Source organism: Pan troglodytes, chromosome 11 (genome assembly GCF_028858775.2).
Source record: "Pan troglodytes isolate AG18354 chromosome 11, NHGRI_mPanTro3-v2.0_pri, whole genome shotgun sequence".
Classification (NCBI taxonomy): Eukaryota; Metazoa; Chordata; class Mammalia; order Primates; family Hominidae; genus Pan; species Pan troglodytes.
Genome location: NC_072409.2, coordinates 7,770,645 through 7,789,973, shown reverse-complemented (window position 1 = coordinate 7,789,973; position 19,329 = coordinate 7,770,645). Strand labels below are relative to the sequence as shown.

At 55.4% G+C, this 19,329-nt stretch overlaps 1 protein-coding gene across 1 annotated transcript; it reads left to right on the top strand.

Annotated features, from left to right (window-relative positions):
• Positions 1-175: 175 nt before the first annotated feature.
• Positions 176-19,292, top strand: PRDM12 (PR/SET domain 12). Its single transcript, XM_528445.7, has 5 exons — positions 176-765; positions 2,514-2,704; positions 4,068-4,223; positions 14,519-14,630; positions 17,529-19,292. The coding sequence occupies exons 1-5, from the start codon at positions 543-545 to the stop codon at positions 17,945-17,947; spliced, it is 1,101 nt and encodes a 366-aa protein (XP_528445.2). The 5' UTR covers positions 176-542; the 3' UTR covers positions 17,948-19,292.
• The last annotated feature ends 37 nt before the right edge of the window (positions 19,293-19,329 follow it).

The following is a 19,329-nucleotide window of genomic DNA, read 5'->3' as shown; positions in this document are numbered from 1 at the left end:
GCGGTCCGCGCGCCCCCGCCCCTCGCGCTCTCGCGACGAAGGCTCCTCGAGCCCAGCCGGGTACAACAAGTCTGTCCTCCGACGTCAGGGGGTCATTAATAACCAATTAGGAGGGTCACTGCGGCTCCTATAAAGGCGCTGAGATTTTGCCAAGGGGAAGACGGCCCCGGCCGAGTGTGCGAGAGGCTAGCGCGCGTCTGAGAGCCCCTTGCCGCCGCTTCCCTGCAACCACCCGCCTCTCACCCACCCCGCACCCCCTGCACCCGCCTCCGCCTCCACCCGCGTCTCTCCACCCTCCGCGCCGCCTTTGCCATCTCTACAGATTTCACCATCTCTCTTCCTCTCTCCCCCTCGTTCACTTTCCTCCCAGTCGCCCCCTCACCTCCCGCTCCCTCCTGCGTCCTCCTCCTCTCCGTCCTCCCCCTGCTCTGGTTCCTTCTCCATCGCAGCGCTCTCCTCTCGCCCCTTGGGCTCCCCTCTCGCCCGCCCACCTGCCCCGTCGGCCCGGCCGTCCCCCGGCGCCGGGGAGCTCCGGGCCGCCCATGATGGGCTCCGTGCTCCCGGCTGAGGCCCTGGTGCTCAAGACCGGGCTGAAGGCGCCGGGACTGGCGCTGGCCGAGGTTATCACCTCCGACATCCTGCACAGCTTCCTGTACGGCCGCTGGCGCAACGTGCTCGGGGAGCAGCTCTTCGAGGACAAGAGCCACCACGCCAGCCCCAAGACAGCCTTCACCGCCGAGGTGCTGGCGCAGTCCTTCTCCGGCGGTGAGTCCAGCCGTCGGAGCCCGGCGCAATCCCTCCTCCCGGCGACCCCCATTCCCGTCCTGGCGATGCGCGAGACTCGGCTGGGATACCCGGCCTCGCTGCTACTCGCGCCAACCTGGGCTCTCCCGGCGCTCGGTGCACCTCAGTTTCCCCATGGGCCAAACCAGGACGCGAGCCACCAAGCCGAGGTGGGGCGCGGGGCAGCTCCGCAGCCCACGCGGCTCAAGGACCGACCCCGGTGACCCCGTCGCTTGGCCCCGACGCCCCCGCCGGCCCCTCCCTTCCCCTCCTGCGCTTGAGCTGGCGGGTTCCCGGCATTTACAGCCTTACTAGGCGTGTAATAGCAGTTGACTCAAAAAGAAGGGGTTTTAAATTCATTTAGTTAACTTGGGCTTGACCCGCGAAAGTTCCCACTTAAACCAAGAACTTTAAAAGGCAGCCGGGGCTGGGGAGGGGGTGGAGGGAGGGCGGGCGGGGAGAAAAAGCCGCGGGGAGAGCGAGGGAGAGAAAGAGAGAGCGAGAAAAGTTTCTTTTCTTTAAGATGTCTCAAGTTCTTATTCCTCATTCATCAACCCGCAAACAATATCTTTCCCTGGCTCTGGCATCTCTGCGCGTCGCCCTCTTTTCCCCCTTTACGATTTCTGTTCCTCTCTTAATTTACCGTGAAGACTAATTCCACTTCCATTCACGCTATGTCAACCATCTAATCCCCCCTTTTTGTAAGGGGAATTCCTCGGCCCCTTTTAAACAAGTCCCCTCCGCAGTGAGCTACAATTTACTGCTACAGCATTCTTCCAGGGCTAATGAATTTAGAATTAGCAATTTCTTTCGAATGGAGCCGAATGAATGCGATCACTTTAACAGCGTGACAAATTGCCGGCCGCGCCGCAATGGACACCGTTTAACCCCCCCTTTCAGCCGGCCCGCTCGCCGGGTATTTTCCCAGGTAGCTTAGAGGGGAACCTTGTAAGACATGGAGGCCGCCCTTGTGCGCCTCGCCGCTCCCAGCCCGGCCGCAGAGGCCCGACAGGGGAACCCTCGGGGAGCTGGGGGCCGCCGCGGCTCCTCCCCGCCCAGAGAGATGACATCGGGGTTTGTCTGAGCCCGGGCGCCGCCCTCCCTGGCACCCCAGGGCCTGGGAGCAGAGAGGGACTCGGGCGCGCCCGGGGTCACACAGCGAGCGCAGAGCCTGGCCAGCTGCTGCCGGTGCTTCTTTGGCACCTCCAACACCTGCCAGCCCGAGGTCTGTCCCCAGCGCTGATCACGGCCCGGCTCCTCTGCCAGTGCCCAGAGCCTGGACGCACAGTGGGCTCCCGGAACCCGACTAGGCGAAAGAGTCTCCGGTTGGCCTTCACCTCCTTGCAGGACCTGGCCTCAGTTTCCCCGTGCATAAAACCACTCGCTGCCATTGGCTCATTAATTCTTAAACTTATCCGGGGCAGAGGATGGAAGAAGTTGTGAATGCTTTCAGAATTCGCGGAGGGACTAAAAACCCGCTTCTAAAAATGATCCCCAACGCACCACTCGCTTTCCAGGGCACGGAGGGTCCCCAGGTTGCAAACGGAGGAGAGGTCGTTGAGCCTCCGCACATCCGACTGCCCCCACACCCGGGTGGCTTCTCTGGATTTGGGGCCGACTTGGGTTTGGCCGGTCTGGGCAGGACTGAAGCCGGGGTCCCGGCGGGGAAGGAAGGGCCGGGCCTCGGCTGCCTCGGGCTCTGACCGGTTTTCCTGGCCCCGCCGCCGCAGAAGTGCAGAAGCTGTCCAGCCTGGTGCTGCCAGCGGAGGTGATCATCGCTCAGAGCTCCATCCCTGGCGAGGGCCTCGGCATCTTCTCCAAGACGTGGATCAAGGCGGGAACCGAGATGGGCCCCTTCACCGGCCGCGTGATCGCCCCGGAGCACGTGGACATCTGCAAGAACAACAACCTGATGTGGGAGGTGCGTGCGGGCTGGGGCAGAGGCGAGGGGCGAGGGCCGGCGAGGGGCGCTGGTCGCGGGTAGGACTCGGGCGTCCGGCCGTCGCCGCTTCCACCCGGGCTGAGAGCAGCGGACACTCCTGGCCTGGACGCCCCCTGAGCCGGGACTCTAAGCCGCCCGAGCCTGGAGCTCACCCCGCCTCTAGGCTCCTCCCAACCCGTGCCGAAAATCCGACCCTCCTTCCTCCGGACACCCCGGCAGAGCAAGACTGTGGTTGGCTCCACTTGGCAGATGAGGGCACTGAGACCCAGAGTAGTCAGGTCGCTTGCCCAGGGTCCCCACGCGCCATCCCTCCAGGCCTCTTCCCAGCCACTTACATTCTTTCCCTGGCCCCGGAAGCAGCCTGGGAAGCCCTTCAAGGCCAGTCCTGGGCTGGGGGTGAGGTGAGGCTGGAAAGGAGAATGCCTGGTGAAAGCAGAATGACATTCACGATGACCGTGGCTGAGGTGGCATTGAGTCAGCTTCTGTGTCCCCAGCCTGCAGTCACGGATGACCTCAGTAGCCCATGCCTTGCTGTTCCCTTTTCACGGAGGCTCCAAGAGGCTTCCATCCTAGGCCTTTCCACCCATCACAGTGCCAGTGCCAGGGAGGGCCACCCCTGTGCTTCTTCCTAACCTTGCAGAACGGGAAACCCACTGAGGCCAGACTGGTGCACACCCTTCCTAAACCCATTCCCTCGCCCGCTCCCCCACTCCAGCCCCCTCCTGGCGGACCCTGGAGAAGCCCAACTTGATAGAACTGCGGGATGGCCCAGAGGCCTCTCTTGACCTCATCTCCCTCCTCTGGAGGGCTGGGCCACTAACCACCTTCTCCAGTTGCTGGGTCAGGAAGTTGGGGTCCAGTTTGACCTCTGCGTGGCCTTGGCAGCTCCCGTGAAGGGGTTTAGGCCAAGCTGGAGTGCCACAGTGACCCAGCCCTCCCTCCCTGGACTCCAGGATCCTCCCTCTCTGAGGCCTGGCTGATGTTCCCAGTGCCATGGGGAGCACCTCTGCATCCCTTGAGAGAGCTCAGGGCCACTTTGTCTGGGCAGTGATCCCTTGGAGACCCTTTTCTTCTGGGGGTAGGGAGGACACGGCAACAGGAGCGTGTATCATGGTCAGCCCATAGAGCCCTGGAGACTGATCCCCTGTGGGCCACTTCCAGCCGGCTAGCTTCAGGCAAGTCCCTGCACCTCTCCAGCCTTCCTTTCCTCAGTGGGAAAATGAAGCTTTATCCACTTTCTGGGGCTGTTGTGAGGATGGAGAGTATGTGTGTGGATGTGCCTGGAAGATGGTACACATGGCATAGCCCTGCCTTACCTGGTCCTTGATCCATCTGTGCCCAGGTGTTCAATGAGGATGGCACGGTGCGCTACTTCATCGATGCCAGCCAGGAGGACCACCGGAGCTGGATGACCTACATCAAGTGTGCACGTAACGAACAGGAGCAGAACCTGGAGGTGGTCCAGATCGGCACCAGCATCTTCTACAAGGCCATTGAGGTGTGTGTGTGTGTGTGCACTGTTGTGTAGGGACCAGCTGGTAAACCCGGCGGGGGAAGGTGTGCAGGGCAGCGGTGTCCAGGAACCACAGTGGACAGAGGGGAGCTGACACTGGCCTCGCTGGCTCTGTGCAGGCCATGGGAATGTGGCAGACAGGTGGGTCTCCAGACATCCTGCTCTCCAGGTGTGTGACCTCCAAGGGAAGCTTTCTGCTGCAGATCAGAAATGATGGAGCTCTCAACTTGACGGCATTGGGAATGTCACGAGCATCTCCATAGTGAGGTCCCCAGATGTTGGCTGACAGTTTCCTGAGGTTCAGGGGTCACAGAGACACAGAGAAGCAAGATGGGGAGAGGCGGCCCAGGGAATGCGTTGGGGTGGGAGAGAGGGCGTGTGTCTGCAGCCGTTTAGCTGTCTGATGGCCCTCATTCTGCATGCATGGGCACCAGTGGCTTACGGCTCATGACTCCAGACTCAGCGATGGCTCCCCATGTGTCAGGCTTCTCCCAGATGCTGGATATGCAGTATGGTATTTAATCCCCCGCGGCCCCAGGAGGAGGATTCTGTGATTATTTACAGTTTACAGACCAGAAAACCAGGTCTCCCTCGGTGGCAGCAGACTTGGGGGTTTTGCGGGCCATCTGGGGGGAGTGTTAGCACTAATAGCTGCGCTTCCTGAGCCTTCTCAGAGGAGACAGACAGGGCCAGGTAACAGGCTGAACACGGTGGCTTATGCCTGTAATCCCAGCACTTTGGGAGGCTGAGGTGAGTGAATTGCCTGAGGTCAGGAGTTCGAGACAGCCTGGCCAACATGATGAGACCTCATGTCTAATAAAAATACAAAAGTTAGGGGCTGGGCGCCGTGGCTCATGCCTGTAATCCCAGCACTTTGGGAGGCTGAGGTGGGCGGATCACAAGGTCAGGAGATCGAGACCATCCTGGCTAACATGGTGAAACCCCATCTGTACTAAAAATACAAAAAATTAGCCGGGCGTGGTGGCAGGCGCCTGTAGTCCCAGCTACTCGGGAAGCTGAGGCAGGAGAATGGCGTGAACCCGGAAGGCGGAGCTTGCAGTGAGCCAAGATGGCGCCACTGCACTCCAGCCTGGGCGACAGAGAGAGACTGCGTCTCAAAAATAAATAAATAAATAATAATAAAAATAAAAATATAAAAATTAGTGGGGCGTGGTGGCAGACGCCTGTAATCTCAGCTACTCAGGAGGCTGAGGCATGAGAATTGCTTGAACCAGGGAGGCAGAGGTTGCAGTGAGCCGAGATAGTGTCACTGCACTCCAGCCTGGGTGACACAGTGAGACTCCATCTCAAAAAAAAAAAAGGCTCGGCACAGTGGCTCAAGCTTGTAATCCCAGCATTTTGGGAGGCCGAGGTGGGCAGATCACGAGGCCAGGAGATCGAGACCATCCTGGCTAACATGGTGAAACCCCGTCTCTACTAAAAAATACAAAAAATTAGCCGGGTGTGGTTGCGGGTGCCTGTAGTCCCAGCTACTCGGGAGGCTGAGGCAGGAGAATGGCGTGAACCCGGGAGGCGGAGCTTGCAGTGAGCCGAGATGGCACCACTGTACTCCAGCCTGGGTGACAGAGTGAGATTCCATCTCAAAAAAAAAAAAAAAAAAAAAGGTAACCGGTAAATATCACTTCCTGTGGTGTGGCAGGGGTGAGGCTGAGCCAGGAAGGTTCAGAGGAGGGTGGGAAGAGGAGGGCGGGAAGAGGAGGGCTTCCTGGTAGGGCAGTGCCTGGTGGCAGAAAAGATCCAGGTATCTGGCCAGTGGCTGAGGGTGCAAACCAAGCAGAGATGTGGTCGCCAGGGCAGGCCCACACTGGGACCCTCCCTGGACAGTGTCCTTTGGTGGGAAATCTGGCCCAGGAGTAGAGGGAAGCTACCCACAGGCTGCTGGGGGTAGGCTGGTAGCAAGTGCTGTGCAGAGGCAGTCAGGTGCTTCCCACCCCACTTCTCTGCTCCCCTTGGGGTGGGGCTAGGGCTTGGTGGAGATTTTTGGGTGTTCTGGAGGAGCAGAGAGTGACCGACCTTTAGTCCATGCTCCATTTTCTCCCCAGGACTCAGACCTTGAAGCTCTTTATTTCTAAGACCCCTGGGGGTGCCAGGGCCTAGTAGCTTCTCGGATGGGTTCCTTTGGTTGTCCCTGAATAACAACACCCCAGAGACTCTCCCAGAGGTGACAGCAGGGGGCCTAGCCTGGGTCCCAGCTGAGGGGGGTGGTGCTTGGAGGAGCAGGAGGTGGAGGATAAGAAAAAGCTGAGCGGTTCCTGAATTGGGTTTGAAGTGAGGTAAGACGGCCGTGGGGCAGGGTGCAGAGAGGACTGAAGGTAGCCCAGGCCCAGGACAGAGGTGGCTCCTTGACCATCTGGCTGGGCCACCACATCCTAAAATTGGCTTCCAGTGTAGCTGAACCCCACATGTAACAGAATGCACCCTCCCAGATCCTCACCCCACCACCCTCTGTCACACACATCTTCACCTTCATACCCTCTTTCCCAGCCATCCTGATACAGATGTGATGGAGGGCTCCAACCCATCCCCTCACCAACCCCACACGCACACACATACCCACACATGTGAACACGAGAGACAGACCAGAAACGCCGACATCATTTTGGCAAGAGGGCTCCAGGCTGAGGCAGATGTGGGGGCCTGAGTCTCATCTCGCTGTGCAGGTCACACTGGCTAGAAGCCAAACAAAGTCAGGAAACATGAATAGACACTTAGAAATTCAGTCCGAAGGCAAGGAGGCTGAAGAATATCTTCAGGGAAGCATTAGAGTTTATAGGATTAGGAAAAATGGTCATCTACATTTGATCATGAATTTAAGTTGAAAAAAGAGGATCAGGCAGGGCATGGTGGCTCACGCCTGTAATCCCAGCATTTTCAGAGGATGAAGTGGATGAATCACCTGAGGTCAGGAGTTCAAGACCAGCCTGGCCAACATGGTGAAACCCCGTCTCTACTAAAAATACAAAAATTAGCCAGTCATGGTGGCGGGTGTCTGTAATCCCAGCTACTCCAGAGGCTGAGGCAGGAGAATTGCTTGAACCCAGGAGGCGGAGGTTGTAGTGAACTATCAGCAGCATTGCACTCCAGCCTGGGTGACAAAGTGAGACTCCGTCTCAACAACAACAACAAAAAGAGGATCAGGACACACACACACACACTATATCACATATGTGATATAGACAGATCCACCAATTTGGCTATCAGTGCTTTTACAGTTAGCAAGCCTTCTAAGAAGGGGCTGTCTGCGTGAATGACAAGGAAATAAAATGCCACCCATTTTACTTTTAAAGTGGATACATTTTTTGTGGTGGCAGATTTCTCAAACCATTTTGTCACAATGTCAGATTCCACTTACCAGATAAATTGTGTGTCTGGGTGTATGTGGCCATCCTCAAGATGAGGCCGAGGCCCAGAGCTCACGCAGCCCTTCTGGGCTAGACCGGAAGATACTGCTGTTCCCCAGGCCAATCCCTGGAAGACTTGGGAATCAATCGGCTGTTTATTCTCTGCGTGTGGGTGAGTTAGCCAAGGAGAAGGACCTCTGCTGTGATGTTTTCTTAAACTTTCTGCCACTCAGAACTGCCACTCATAGTTCATAACGGTAACCCATTACTTGCCAAAAATAGGAAGGAACATCTTTATTCAATAAGCGGAATATATATTGCTGCTCTAAAACTTTCCATAAATACAGAATAGCAGCCTTCTCAACAGAGACGAAGGCAACGGGGCTTTAGAGCCCAGGCGGTCAGTGGAGGTTCCGCAGCAGGGCGTGCATCTGGCTGGATCCACTGATGTGGCCCCTGGGGAACCTCCTGGCTTACTCCAGTCACAGAATTTACTATAACTTCAGGTGTCTAAAATGACAGTTCTAGAAAGTGCCTAGCACATAGTAAGTGGCCACTAAATGTTGAAGGAATAAAAGGGTCTTAGCAACTTTTTCATTATTTTTTTTTTTGAGATGGAGTCTTACTCTGTCATCTAGGCTGGAGTGCAATGGTGCAATCTTGGCTCACTGCAACCCCTGCCTCCCAGATTGAAGCAATTCTCCTGCCTCCCAAGCAGCTGAGATTACAGGTGTGTGCCACCATGCCTGGCTAATTTTTGTATTTTTAGTAGATTTCCCCATGTTGCCCAGGCTGGTCTCAGACTCCTGACCTCAAGCGATCTGCCCGCCTTGGCCTCCCAGAGTGCTGGGATTACAGGCGTGAGCCACTGCACCTGGCCAGCAACTATTAAAAAATAGAATCTGCTCAGCCCTCGGGGTGCTGCTCTCTGTTACTATCCTCATTTTTATGACGGCGAAACTGAAATGTTACGGAGATTACAGGAAGTTGCTGAGCTGCGATGGGAACCTAGGCCCGTCTGAGCCCTGAGCTGGAGTGCTGAGTCACCATGCCATGTGGCCTCCCTGGCCAATATCTATTTGCTGGAACTCTATTAATTGGTGTGTCGGGACATCTGTGGTACAATGGAAATTGATGTTTGTCCAGATGACATTGAGATCCTTTTACACTGGGGTTTCAGACCCTGTGGAGAAGGGGAGGGTATTTGCAGTCTCCTGGGAGCATGTTCAGTGGCAGGATGTGAATTTACAGCAGGAGAACAAACCAAAAATTCTGTCATTTCCAATTTATAATAAAAATTCAGAAAGTGGGGCAGGACACATCTTCTGGGCTGATAGGGCCCAGAGAAGCACGTTGACAGGGCATGTCCATTTGTCAAAAGAGACTCGGGCGCTGGTATTCCAGAGTTTTGCTGATGTGGATTTTGTGGTACAGGACTCAGTTCCTTTGGGAATTGCTTTGTTTGTTTTGTGTCCTGAGCCTATCCCTGCTCCCCAGAAAAGTGAATGACCAGCTGATCCTGCTTCTCCGAGCCCCAGCAGAGAGTCCCAGCCAGCCAGGCCAGGCCTGAGTCTCAGCAGTAAAGAGTGCGGCCGAGGGGGCCTAGAGGGCACGGTGGCTGTTCTTTGCATCCAGGCGGTCAGCTGGCGGGACCCCGGGAGCCTCTGCACAGTGATCCCAGGGTTCCAGGGAAGAAGCTGCAGGTTCCTGGGTTTCCCGGGCTTGATAGTAGAAGTTTGTTGATGGCGGGTGCCTGGGAGCAGGCAGACACCAGAAGCCTGGGCACGGGGCACAGAAGGGCTGAGAGAGACTCCCACTTCCCAGCTTCTGGGCAGTTGGGGCTGCTGGCTTACAGCTGTCTGGAAATATGTGTCATTCTCAATTCCAGCAGCTTCTTTTTTTTTTCTTTTGGAGACAATCTTGCTCTGTCTCTGAGGCTGGAGTGCTCAGCTCACTGCAACCTCCACCTCCTGGGTTCAGGTGATTAAACAATTCTCGTGCCTCAGCCACCTGAATAGATGGGAGTACAGGCACGTGCCACCACTCACGGCTAATTTTTTTTTTTTTTTTTTTTTTTGAGACAGAGTTTCGCTCTTGTTGCCCAGGCTGGAGTGCAATGATGCCATCTTGGCTCACTGCAACCTCTGCCTCCTGGATTCAAGCGATTCTCCTGCCTCAGCCTCCTGAGTAGCTGGGATTACAGGCATGCGCCAGCACTCCCGGCTAATTTTGTATTTTAAGTAGACACAGGGTTTCTCCATGTTGGCCAGGCTGGTCTCGAACTCCCAACCTCAGGTGATTCGCCCGCCTTGGCCTCCCAAAGTGCTGGGATTACAGGCCTGAGCCACCGAGCCTGGCTATTATTTTTTCTTTTTGTTTTTCTTTTCTTTCTTTCTTTCTTTCTTTCTTTTTTTTTTTTTTTTTTTTTTGAGACAGAGTCTTGCTCTGTCTCCCAGGCTGGAGTGCAATGGCGCCATCTCAGCCTACTGCAACCTCTGCCTCCCAGGTTCAAGAGATTCTCCTGCCTCAGCCTCCCAAATAGCTGGGACTACAGATACATGCCACCATACCCAGCTAATTTTTGTATTTTTAGTAGAGACAGGGTTTCACTATGTTAGCCAGGCTGATCTCAAACTCCTGACCTCGTTATCCGCCCACCTTGGCCCCCCAAAGTGCTGGGATTACAGGCGTGAGCCACTGCGCCTGGCCCAATTTTTGTATTTTTAGTAGAAACAGGGTTTCACCATGTTGGCCAGGCTGGTCTTGAACCCCTGGCCTCAAGTGATCTACCCACCTCGGCCTCTCAAAATGCTGGGATTACAAGTGAGAGCCACCACACCCAAACTGTAGGCTCTTCTTAACTGATTTTCTTGCTTTTAAAAGATAATTTGTGTGTGTGTGTGTGTGTGTGTGTGTGTGTGTGTATAGAAGTAATATGTGCTCATTATTTTTTAAAAAGTCAGAGGCATGATGTAGATGGCATCATGCTACTCTCCATGAACTGTAAGTCAGCATTTTAAAATAGTCTCGAAATGGCAAACGCTTCTGGGGAAAGACAAGCAGCAAACCAGTGACAGTGGCTGGCATCCAGAGTGGCAGAGAGTGACTGCTCATTTCATACCATGTTATATGTTTATACAATGCGGTCCATATGTCTGCATCGCTGTTTTAATTTTTAAATTCATTAGTAAAATTAATTTTAGTACATTAAAAGCGTTCTTAGTAAATAAATGACTTACCCTTATACTGCAATAGTCCCCATCAGAGTTCTTATTTTATTTATTTTTTGAGATGGAGTTTCACTTTGTTGGTCGGACAGGAGGGCAGTGGCATGATCTCAGCTCACTGCAACCTCCACCTCCCAAGTTCAGGCGATTCTCCTGCCTCAGCCTCCTGAGCAGGTGGGATTACAGGTGCCCACCACCACGCCTGGCTAATTTTTGTATTTTTGGTAGAGACAGGGTTTCACCATGTTGGCCAGGCTGGTCTCAAACTCCTGACCTCAAGTGATCTGCCCGCCTCGGCCTCCCAAAGTGCTGGGATTACAGGCATGAGCCACTGCACCCGGCCTACTGTTACTGTATTTATATTTAATAATAGTTGTTTTCAATGAAAATTAAAAGGCCGGTGTTGGCTTAGTATTTGATGACCCCCAGGCCTGGAGCCTGGAGGTGGAGTTCAGCTGGGGGCTTGGTGAGCCTCCCATCTCATCCCACATCTGTGCTGGAGGAGTTGGTTTCCCTTCTGGGGGAGATGGGGCTGGGAATTGGGGGTACCTGCATGGGGCTAGTGTCCTCGGAGCATTCGGGCCCAGCCTGTGCTCTTGCTGGACACTGAAGGCAGAACCTCAGTCACCCTGGGCTTCCACCGAACCAGCGGCCTCTGCAGCTCTGCTGGCTCAGTGAGCACTCCTGCAGGGACCTGGATGCGCCAGAAACCGCTGCCAGCTTCTCTGAGAGGTTGGCGAGCTCCAGGAAAAACAATCACTGGCGCTTCCAGTCTCGATTATGCAAAGAGCTTTATGCATATGCTCCACTGCACCCCAAACACCACTCAGTGAGGCCATGGCAATGTGAGGAAACAGGCCCCACGACGTGAGGCGACTTGCCCAAGGTCACTTGCTGAGCAGATGGGGAGCCCTAGTGGACCCCAACATGTCTGACTCCAGACTGAGCAGGAACCCCCTGTGGGGTGTGTTCAGTGGTCTGGGGGAGGGTGCTGATTGCTTTGGAAGAACCATGACATCAACGTGTCCGGTTTCATCCAAGACTGGAAACCAAGGGTCAGGACAATGTTGGAGGTGACTTACAACCAGAGTCTTAGAGTAGGGAGGAATCTCAGGGACCGTGTTCCCTCCCTGACCCCCTCATTTGAGGAACACAGAAAGGCAGAGTGACTTGCCTAAGGTCACACATGGACCTGGTGACAGAGGGCTCATCTGCACCATCTCATAGACAGACTTCCTTCACAATTAATTTATGTTAAATATTTCAATTCCATTATCTGCTTTTCTGGGAGGTTCACAAAACCTCTTCCTTCCACCCCAGTGAGGTCTGGAAAAAAAGTAGAACTTTTAAAAATGTAAAAAACAAAAAAAAAAGCTGGGCGCGGTGGCTCACACCTGTAATCCCAGCAATTTGGGAGACCGAGGCGGGCGGATCACGAGATCGGGAGATCGAGACCATCCTGGCTAACATGGTGAAACCCCGTCTCTACTAAAAATACAAAAAATTAGCCGGGCGTGGGTGTGGTGGCAGGCACCTGTAGTCCCAGCTACTCAGGAGGCTGAGGCAGGAGAATGGCGTGAACCCAGGAGGTGGAGCTTGCAGTGAGCCGAGATCGCGCCACTGCACTCCAGCCTGGGCGACAGCGCGAGACTCCGTCTCAAAACAAACAAACAAACAAACAAAAAAAACCACGCAAATCAGAACCTCTTTCTTCTCTGCCCCTTTCCAGCAGGGGCCTCCAGCTCTGACCTGCTGGCCTCCTGGACAGTGGCCATTACTGTGAATGAGCAGAGAGGTCACCAGGGATCTTGCTGTGGTGCCAGATTCTAATCTGTCCACTTTCTTGGAGGCACCGTCTAACTTTCTGTGGCTTCTGGGACTGCACTTCATGTTTCCACATTGGCTTCTCGTCATTTACTGACCCTAAAGCTCGCCATGATGCCCCGTGAACCATGGGGGCATGTGGAAATGGACGTGGTGACTCTAGGCTGAGTCTCAGGAGGATGGCTGTCACCTAAGCCCCCTCACACCCTCCTGTTCCCACCCCTTCTCTTTCAACCTCCCCTTCTTCTTCTTTTTTTTTTTTCCTTGAGACAGGGTCTTGCTCTGTCACCCAGACTGGAGTGGTCACCCAGGCTGGAGTATAGTGGTGCAATCTCGGCTTACTGCAACCTCTGCCTCCTGGGTTCAAGCAGTTCTGCCTCAGCCTCCCAAGTAGCTGGGACTACAGGCATGCGCCACCGCGCCTGGCTAATTTTTCTATTTTTTTGTAGAGACGGGGTTTTGCTATGTTGCCCAGGCTAGTCTCAAACTCCTGGCCTCAAGTAATCCACCCGCCTCGGCCTCCCAAAGTGCTGGGATTACAGGCGTGAGCCACCACGCCTGACCTCCACTTTCCCTTCTTTTCAGGGCCGAGCAGAGCTTGCTGCAATGGTCTGAGGGTCTTCCAGGCTCTGACCAGAGGAAGGAAGACGTAGTGAATGCCAGAGCTCTGAGTGTGGGCTCTGCAGGCTGAACCAAGCAGACACAGAGGGGGCCCTGTCTCTGACCACAGAAGCCAACGCGGGGTCCTGGCCTGGTTTCAGACACCTCTAGATGGAATCCCATGCGATCTTTTGTGCTTCAACTAAAAAAGGACCTGCCAGGAAAACAAACCAGCTGTTGCCTGGGGGTGTCTGGGTTTCTCTGGGCACATCAGATAGTGGCCCCCAGGGGCAGGTGCCAAGGCCAGCACTTCTGGGGTCCAGGCCTTGGGAGAGTGATAGGATGTCCCTTCTCTCATACGCCCTGCCTGGCTAGGGCCTGGAGCTTTCCCACTTGGGAGGGGTAACTGGCTTCCATGAGAGGCCTGGCAGGCAGGCCCCTTGGGATGTCCCAGAGTGTGTGGCATTTATGATCAGTGCCACCCCAGAAGCAGGCCCCTTACGCCTCCCTGGATCATCACTGCAAAACCCTCTGACCAACATCCTTTGCCACGAGCCTGGGGCAGGTCCTCCCCGAGAGCATCAGAGCCCCAACATCATTTGCGGGGTTCTCTGTCATTGACCTAGGACGCGGTGAACTGGACTCTGTGTAAGGCAGTGTACCCCAATGTTTCCTGGGGTGGAGGTGTTCATCCATCCGAATGCTTCTTTTTTAGCATCTGCCGTGTGCACAGAGACACTCAGAGCCCTGTGCTTGGTTGGGAAGTACCTGTGATGTGGGATGCCTATGGGAGCTTTGGATAAGAGATGTTTCCAGAACATTATCGCCTCAGGGTATAGCCAAGTACCCTAGGGTGCCCCACAGCCCACCCTTCTTGGAAACATCTGGCTCAGCCCTGCAGCCCTGGGGGCTGGCTGACTCTAGTTCCCTGGGGTAAGAATGGAAAAGGTTTCTAGTTTTCCATCTCCCATTACTTCTGCTTGCTGTGAGGCGTCCACTCTGGTGCTGTCAGCTTGGAAGCACTCCTGTGGCTGGAGCTTGGACAGAGATGGCCTGGCAGGGAGAGGGGGGCAGAGGGGCTCGACACCCCAGGGACTTCCGTGTTTGTGCAGCTTCCCGGGACAGCTCAGTGGAAATGGGCCTGTGTGGCTTTCTCAGGGCTGAGACTGGGTCTAGGTCTCCTGGCTGTGGAGGGGTGCTCAGAGACCCCCAACTCTCACCTCCCAGCTGCAGCCTCCCTGACCTCCTCTTGCCTTCTTCCCTGCAGATGATCCCACCTGACCAGGAACTGCTGGTGTGGTATGGAAACTCACACAACACCTTCCTGGGGATCCCAGGTGTGCCCGGGCTAGAGGAGGACCAGAAAAAGAACAAGCATGGTAGGTGTTCCCCATGGGGCCACTGAGACACAGACCCATGGAGAGGGGAGCCCAGGGAGGGGAGAGAGAGAATGAGAGAGGCAGAGAGGCTCTTGGCCTCCAGGGACCTTGGTTCAATGTCTGGCAGCATTGAGCAGATCAGACATACAGGTCCAAGGAGGCTGATGCCCCTGGAGCTGCCGCATGGGCCGGGCATGAGTGGGAGATGGTCCTCCTGCTTCCTGGCCAGAATAGACTGTCTGGGGGGTATGTGGGGGAGACCAGAGAGGCAATGAGGTGTGACAGGAGAAGAAAGGAGCTGGGCAGCAGGAGCCTGGATTGAGTTCTAGTTCTGCTGTACAATCTTGGAAATGTCCTGTGCCTCAGTTTCCTCACCTGTAAAGGGAAGGTCCTAGGCAAGATAATCTCTAAGTTCCCTTCTGGTTCTGACAACCTGTATATTTCCTTGCCCTGTCGATGATGTCTGGTGCAGGGCCTGGCACAGAGTAGATGCTCCGTATAGGCCTGTTGAAGGAAGGCAGGACAGACTGTGCCTGTGTGTGTGTCAGGGGGACACTGCCCATCACAGCAGAGACCATTTGCTCGACAACTATTTCTTGCCAAGAATTGGGCTAAACCTTTGGCAGATATCATCCCACTGGGTCTTCATAAAACCTCTGTGTATTTTTTTTCTTTTTTCTTTTTCTTTCTTTCTTCCTTTTTTTTTTTTTTTTTTTTTTTGAGACTGAGTTTCACTCTGTCACCCAGGCTGGAATACAGTGGCGTGATCTTGGCTCATTGCAACCTCTGCCTCCCAGGTTCAAGCAATTCTTCTGCCTCAGCCTCCCGAATAGTTGGGATTACAGGCGTGTGCCACCATGCCCAGCTAATCTTTGCATTTGTAGTAGAGATGGGGTTTTGTTATGTTGGCCAAGCTAGTCTCAAACTCCTGACCTCAAGCGATCTGCCCACTTTGGCCTCCCAAAGTGCTGAGATTACAGGCGTAAGCCACGGCACCTGGCCTGTGAAATTTGATTATCCATATTTTTATTTTATTTAATTTATTTTTGAGACAGAGTCTCTCTCTGTCACCCAGGCTGGAATGCAGTGGCACTATCTTGGTTCACTACAGCCTCAACCACCTGGGCTCAAGCTATCCTCCCATCTCAGCCTCCCAGGTAGCTGGGACCACAGTCGTGCACCACCACACCTGGCTAATTGTTTAAATTTATTGTAGAGATGGGGTCTCGCCATGTTGCCCAGCTAGTCTGGAACTCCTGGGCTCAAATGATCCTCCTGCCTCTGCCTCCCAAAGTGCTGGGATTACAGGCATGAGGCAACGTGGTCAGTGGTCCTTATTTTTGGAGGATGAACCTGAGCTGGTGAGCTACTGTTTATTAAATCCTTGCTCTGGCCGGGCGCGGCGGCTCACGCCTGTAATCCCAGCACTTTGGGAGGCCGAGGCGGGCGGATCACGAGGTCAGGAGATCGAGATCATCCTGGCTAACACGGTGAAACCCCGTCTCTACTAAAAATACAAAAAATTAGCCGGGCGTGGTAGCGGGCGCCTGTAGTCCCAGCTACTCGGGAGGCTGAGGCAGGAGAATGGCGTGAACCCGGGAGGCGGAGCCTGCAGTGAGCCGAGATCGCGCCACTGCACTCCAGCCTGGGCGACAGAGCGAGACTCCGTCTCAAAAAAAAAAAATCCTTGCTCTGCAGCTGATGTTTTACAAACATTAATTTATCTAGGCCGGGCATGGTGGCTTATGCCTGTAATCCCAGTACTTTGGGAAGCAGAGACAGGAGGATCACTTGAGCCCAGGAGTTCCAGACCAGCCTGGTCAACATAGCAAGACCCCATCTCTACAAAAAATTTAAAAGTTAGCCAGGTGTGCTGGCACGAGCCTGTGGTCCTAGCTGCCTGGGAGGCTGAGGTGGGAGGATCGCTTGAACCCGGGAGGTCGAGGCTACAGTGAGCTGAGATGGCACCACTGCACTCCAGCCTGTGTGACAGAGCCAGACCCAGTTTCAAAAAAATAAAATACAATAAAATCTTTTTGGCCGGGCGCTGTGGCTGTAATCCCAGCACTTTGGGAGGCCGAGGTGGGTGGATCTCGAGGTCAAGAGATCGAGACCATCCTGGCCAACATGGTGAAACCCCGTCTGTACTAAAAATAGAAAAATTAGCTGGGCGTGGTGGTGCACACCTGTATTCCCAGCTACTAGGGAAGCTGAGGCAGGAGAACCACTTGAACCCAGGAGGCGAAGGCTGCAGTGAGCCGAGATCGCGCCACTGCACTCCAGCCTGGAGACAGAGGGAGACTCCGTCTAAAATATATATATATATATATATATATACTTTTTTTTTTTTTAACTGATCCTTACCATGTTAGTATTATCTCCATTTCAGGAAGGAGAAAACCGAGGCGCAGTTCCATGGTACAGAGTAGGCATTCAGTAAATGTTTGTGGGATGAGTTAATGAAAGGTTTGGGGGCGGGGGTCATCACAGTTGCTCCCCTTTACAGAAGGCCTGCTCCAATCCAGGCACCTCTCAGGCACTGGCTAAGGCAGGTCGGGTGCTTAGCGCAGAGACCTTTCATAGACGTCTTTTCTCATCCTCTCGGGCAATCGTACGCCCGAAAAGGCAGTGCTAGGTTTCCGTTTTACAGATGAGAAAGCTGAGGTTTAGCTAGGCTGAGTCGCTAAGTCCCCGAGGTCTCGCATCGCGATCGGGAGTCCAACTCCTATTGGACCCCCCAGCCGGGGTACCCTTCGCTGTCCCTCCAGTCCGTCTGCCACCGTCCAAGCAGCACCCACCCTCAAGGACGGACGGGCCCCGGGCTGCGGGGCGCCGGTTCTAACGGGGCTGCTCTCTCCCCTTCTCCGTCTCCCTTCCCCCGCCCCGCCCCGCCGCCAGAGGACTTCCACCCGGCGGACTCGGCGGCTGGCCCCGCGGGCCGCATGCGATGCGTCATCTGCCACCGCGGCTTCAACTCGCGCAGCAACCTGCGCTCGCACATGCGCATCCACACGCTGGACAAGCCCTTCGTGTGCCGCTTCTGCAACCGCCGCTTCAGCCAGTCGTCCACGCTGCGCAACCACGTGCGCCTGCACACGGGCGAGCGCCCCTACAAGTGCCAGGTGTGCCAGAGCGCCTACTCGCAGCTGGCCGGCCTGCGCGCCCACCAGAAGAGCGCGCGGCACCGGCCGCCCAGCACCGCGCTGCAGGCACACTCGCCCGCGCTGCCGGCCCCGCACGCGCACGCGCCCGCCCTCGCCGCCGCCGCCGCCGCTGCCGCCGCCGCCGCGCACCACCTGCCGGCCATGGTGCTGTGAGCGCGCCCGCGCCCCCGCCGGGCCCCGCGCGCTCCTGGGTCCCCGGCACCCCGGCCCCGCAGCGCTACTCGCCCTCCAGCCCCAACCCCCGGCCCGGCGCCGCCACGGAGCCCCGCGCGCTGGGGTTGCGCCCCGGAGGCGGATCTCAGGCACCCCCGCCTTGGCCCGTATCGCAGATGAGGACAATGAGGGCGGCGTCCCTCACCCAGGCCACGCAGCTGGTGCGGCTGTTCGGCCGCCTCCTCTGGGAGGGGGTCCCCCTGCCTGGCCTCGCCCCCGAGTCTCCCTGCTGCTGTACAGCCGGGCGCCCAGGCCGGCATCCCCCTCGTGGGTGGCAGGAGAGCGGACTTAGAGCCCCCGAGGGCCCCTCAGCAGAGGAAGGGGAGTCCCCTCTTCCGCCACCGAGAGTCCTGTGCTTCGGAATGAAGGGAGGGCGACCTCCTTGTCCGGGTGTGGTCGGGCGCGGGGGTTGTGGGGGCGCCATCTCCTCTTCCGGCCCCTGGGACTGGTATCCTGAAGTGTCGGGAGTCCTTACGCAACCTTGACAGGTGCGGGCTACTGGGGTCCATCGGCAGCGGGAAGAGACCCGGAGAGACATGCATCTTCTGGGCCCTTCTCTCCTTTAGGCCAGCTTACCCCCAAACCTGGCTCCTGGGGACGGATGAGGAAGGAGCTCTTTGCAGTGCACCAGGCACGTTGAGAGTGGAGGCACAATGGAAATCCTCTGTGGGACCCCGAGCAAGACCCTGCACCTCTTTGGGCCTCAGTTTCCCCATCTGTAAAATGAAGGAGTTGGACCAATGCCCCCTCCCCTTCAGCTGTGACATCGTGCCTGGGAAGGCGAAATTTCCCCCCAGCCCCTTCCAACAGACACACTCCAGCGAGAGGAGGGCAAGACTGGAAGCGCTGCCCGAGAGGTTAAGGTGGCTTCTGTGGCCACGAAGCGCTTCCGAGCTGTGCCCAGTCCCGGGAATTCCGCCCAGTCTGCCCACACTTCCCTCGGTCCCTGCCCGTTTCCTCAAATTCGGGCCGTGCGCGCCCTCTGGTGTCGCCTCTCACACTTTGCAGTCATTTACCAGGATTCCCGTAGGGCGTTTTGTAAAATAAACTATAATATTAATGAAAAGTATAAAATGTATAGAGTTTTCAAGAAACTGTGTTCTACTTCCAGAAGATGGTCACTTTAACCTTGTAAATATTTATCTAAAATGATATTTACAAAACTGTGATATATTATTATTTGACTGTATATGTACAACTGTAAATACATTTGTACCTCTCTTGTATTCTAAAATAAAAATTACTTGGAACATTTATCATTTAGCATCTGAATGGGTGGACACTTTTATCTGTAGGAAGGAAATATAGAAAGTATCTAGAAG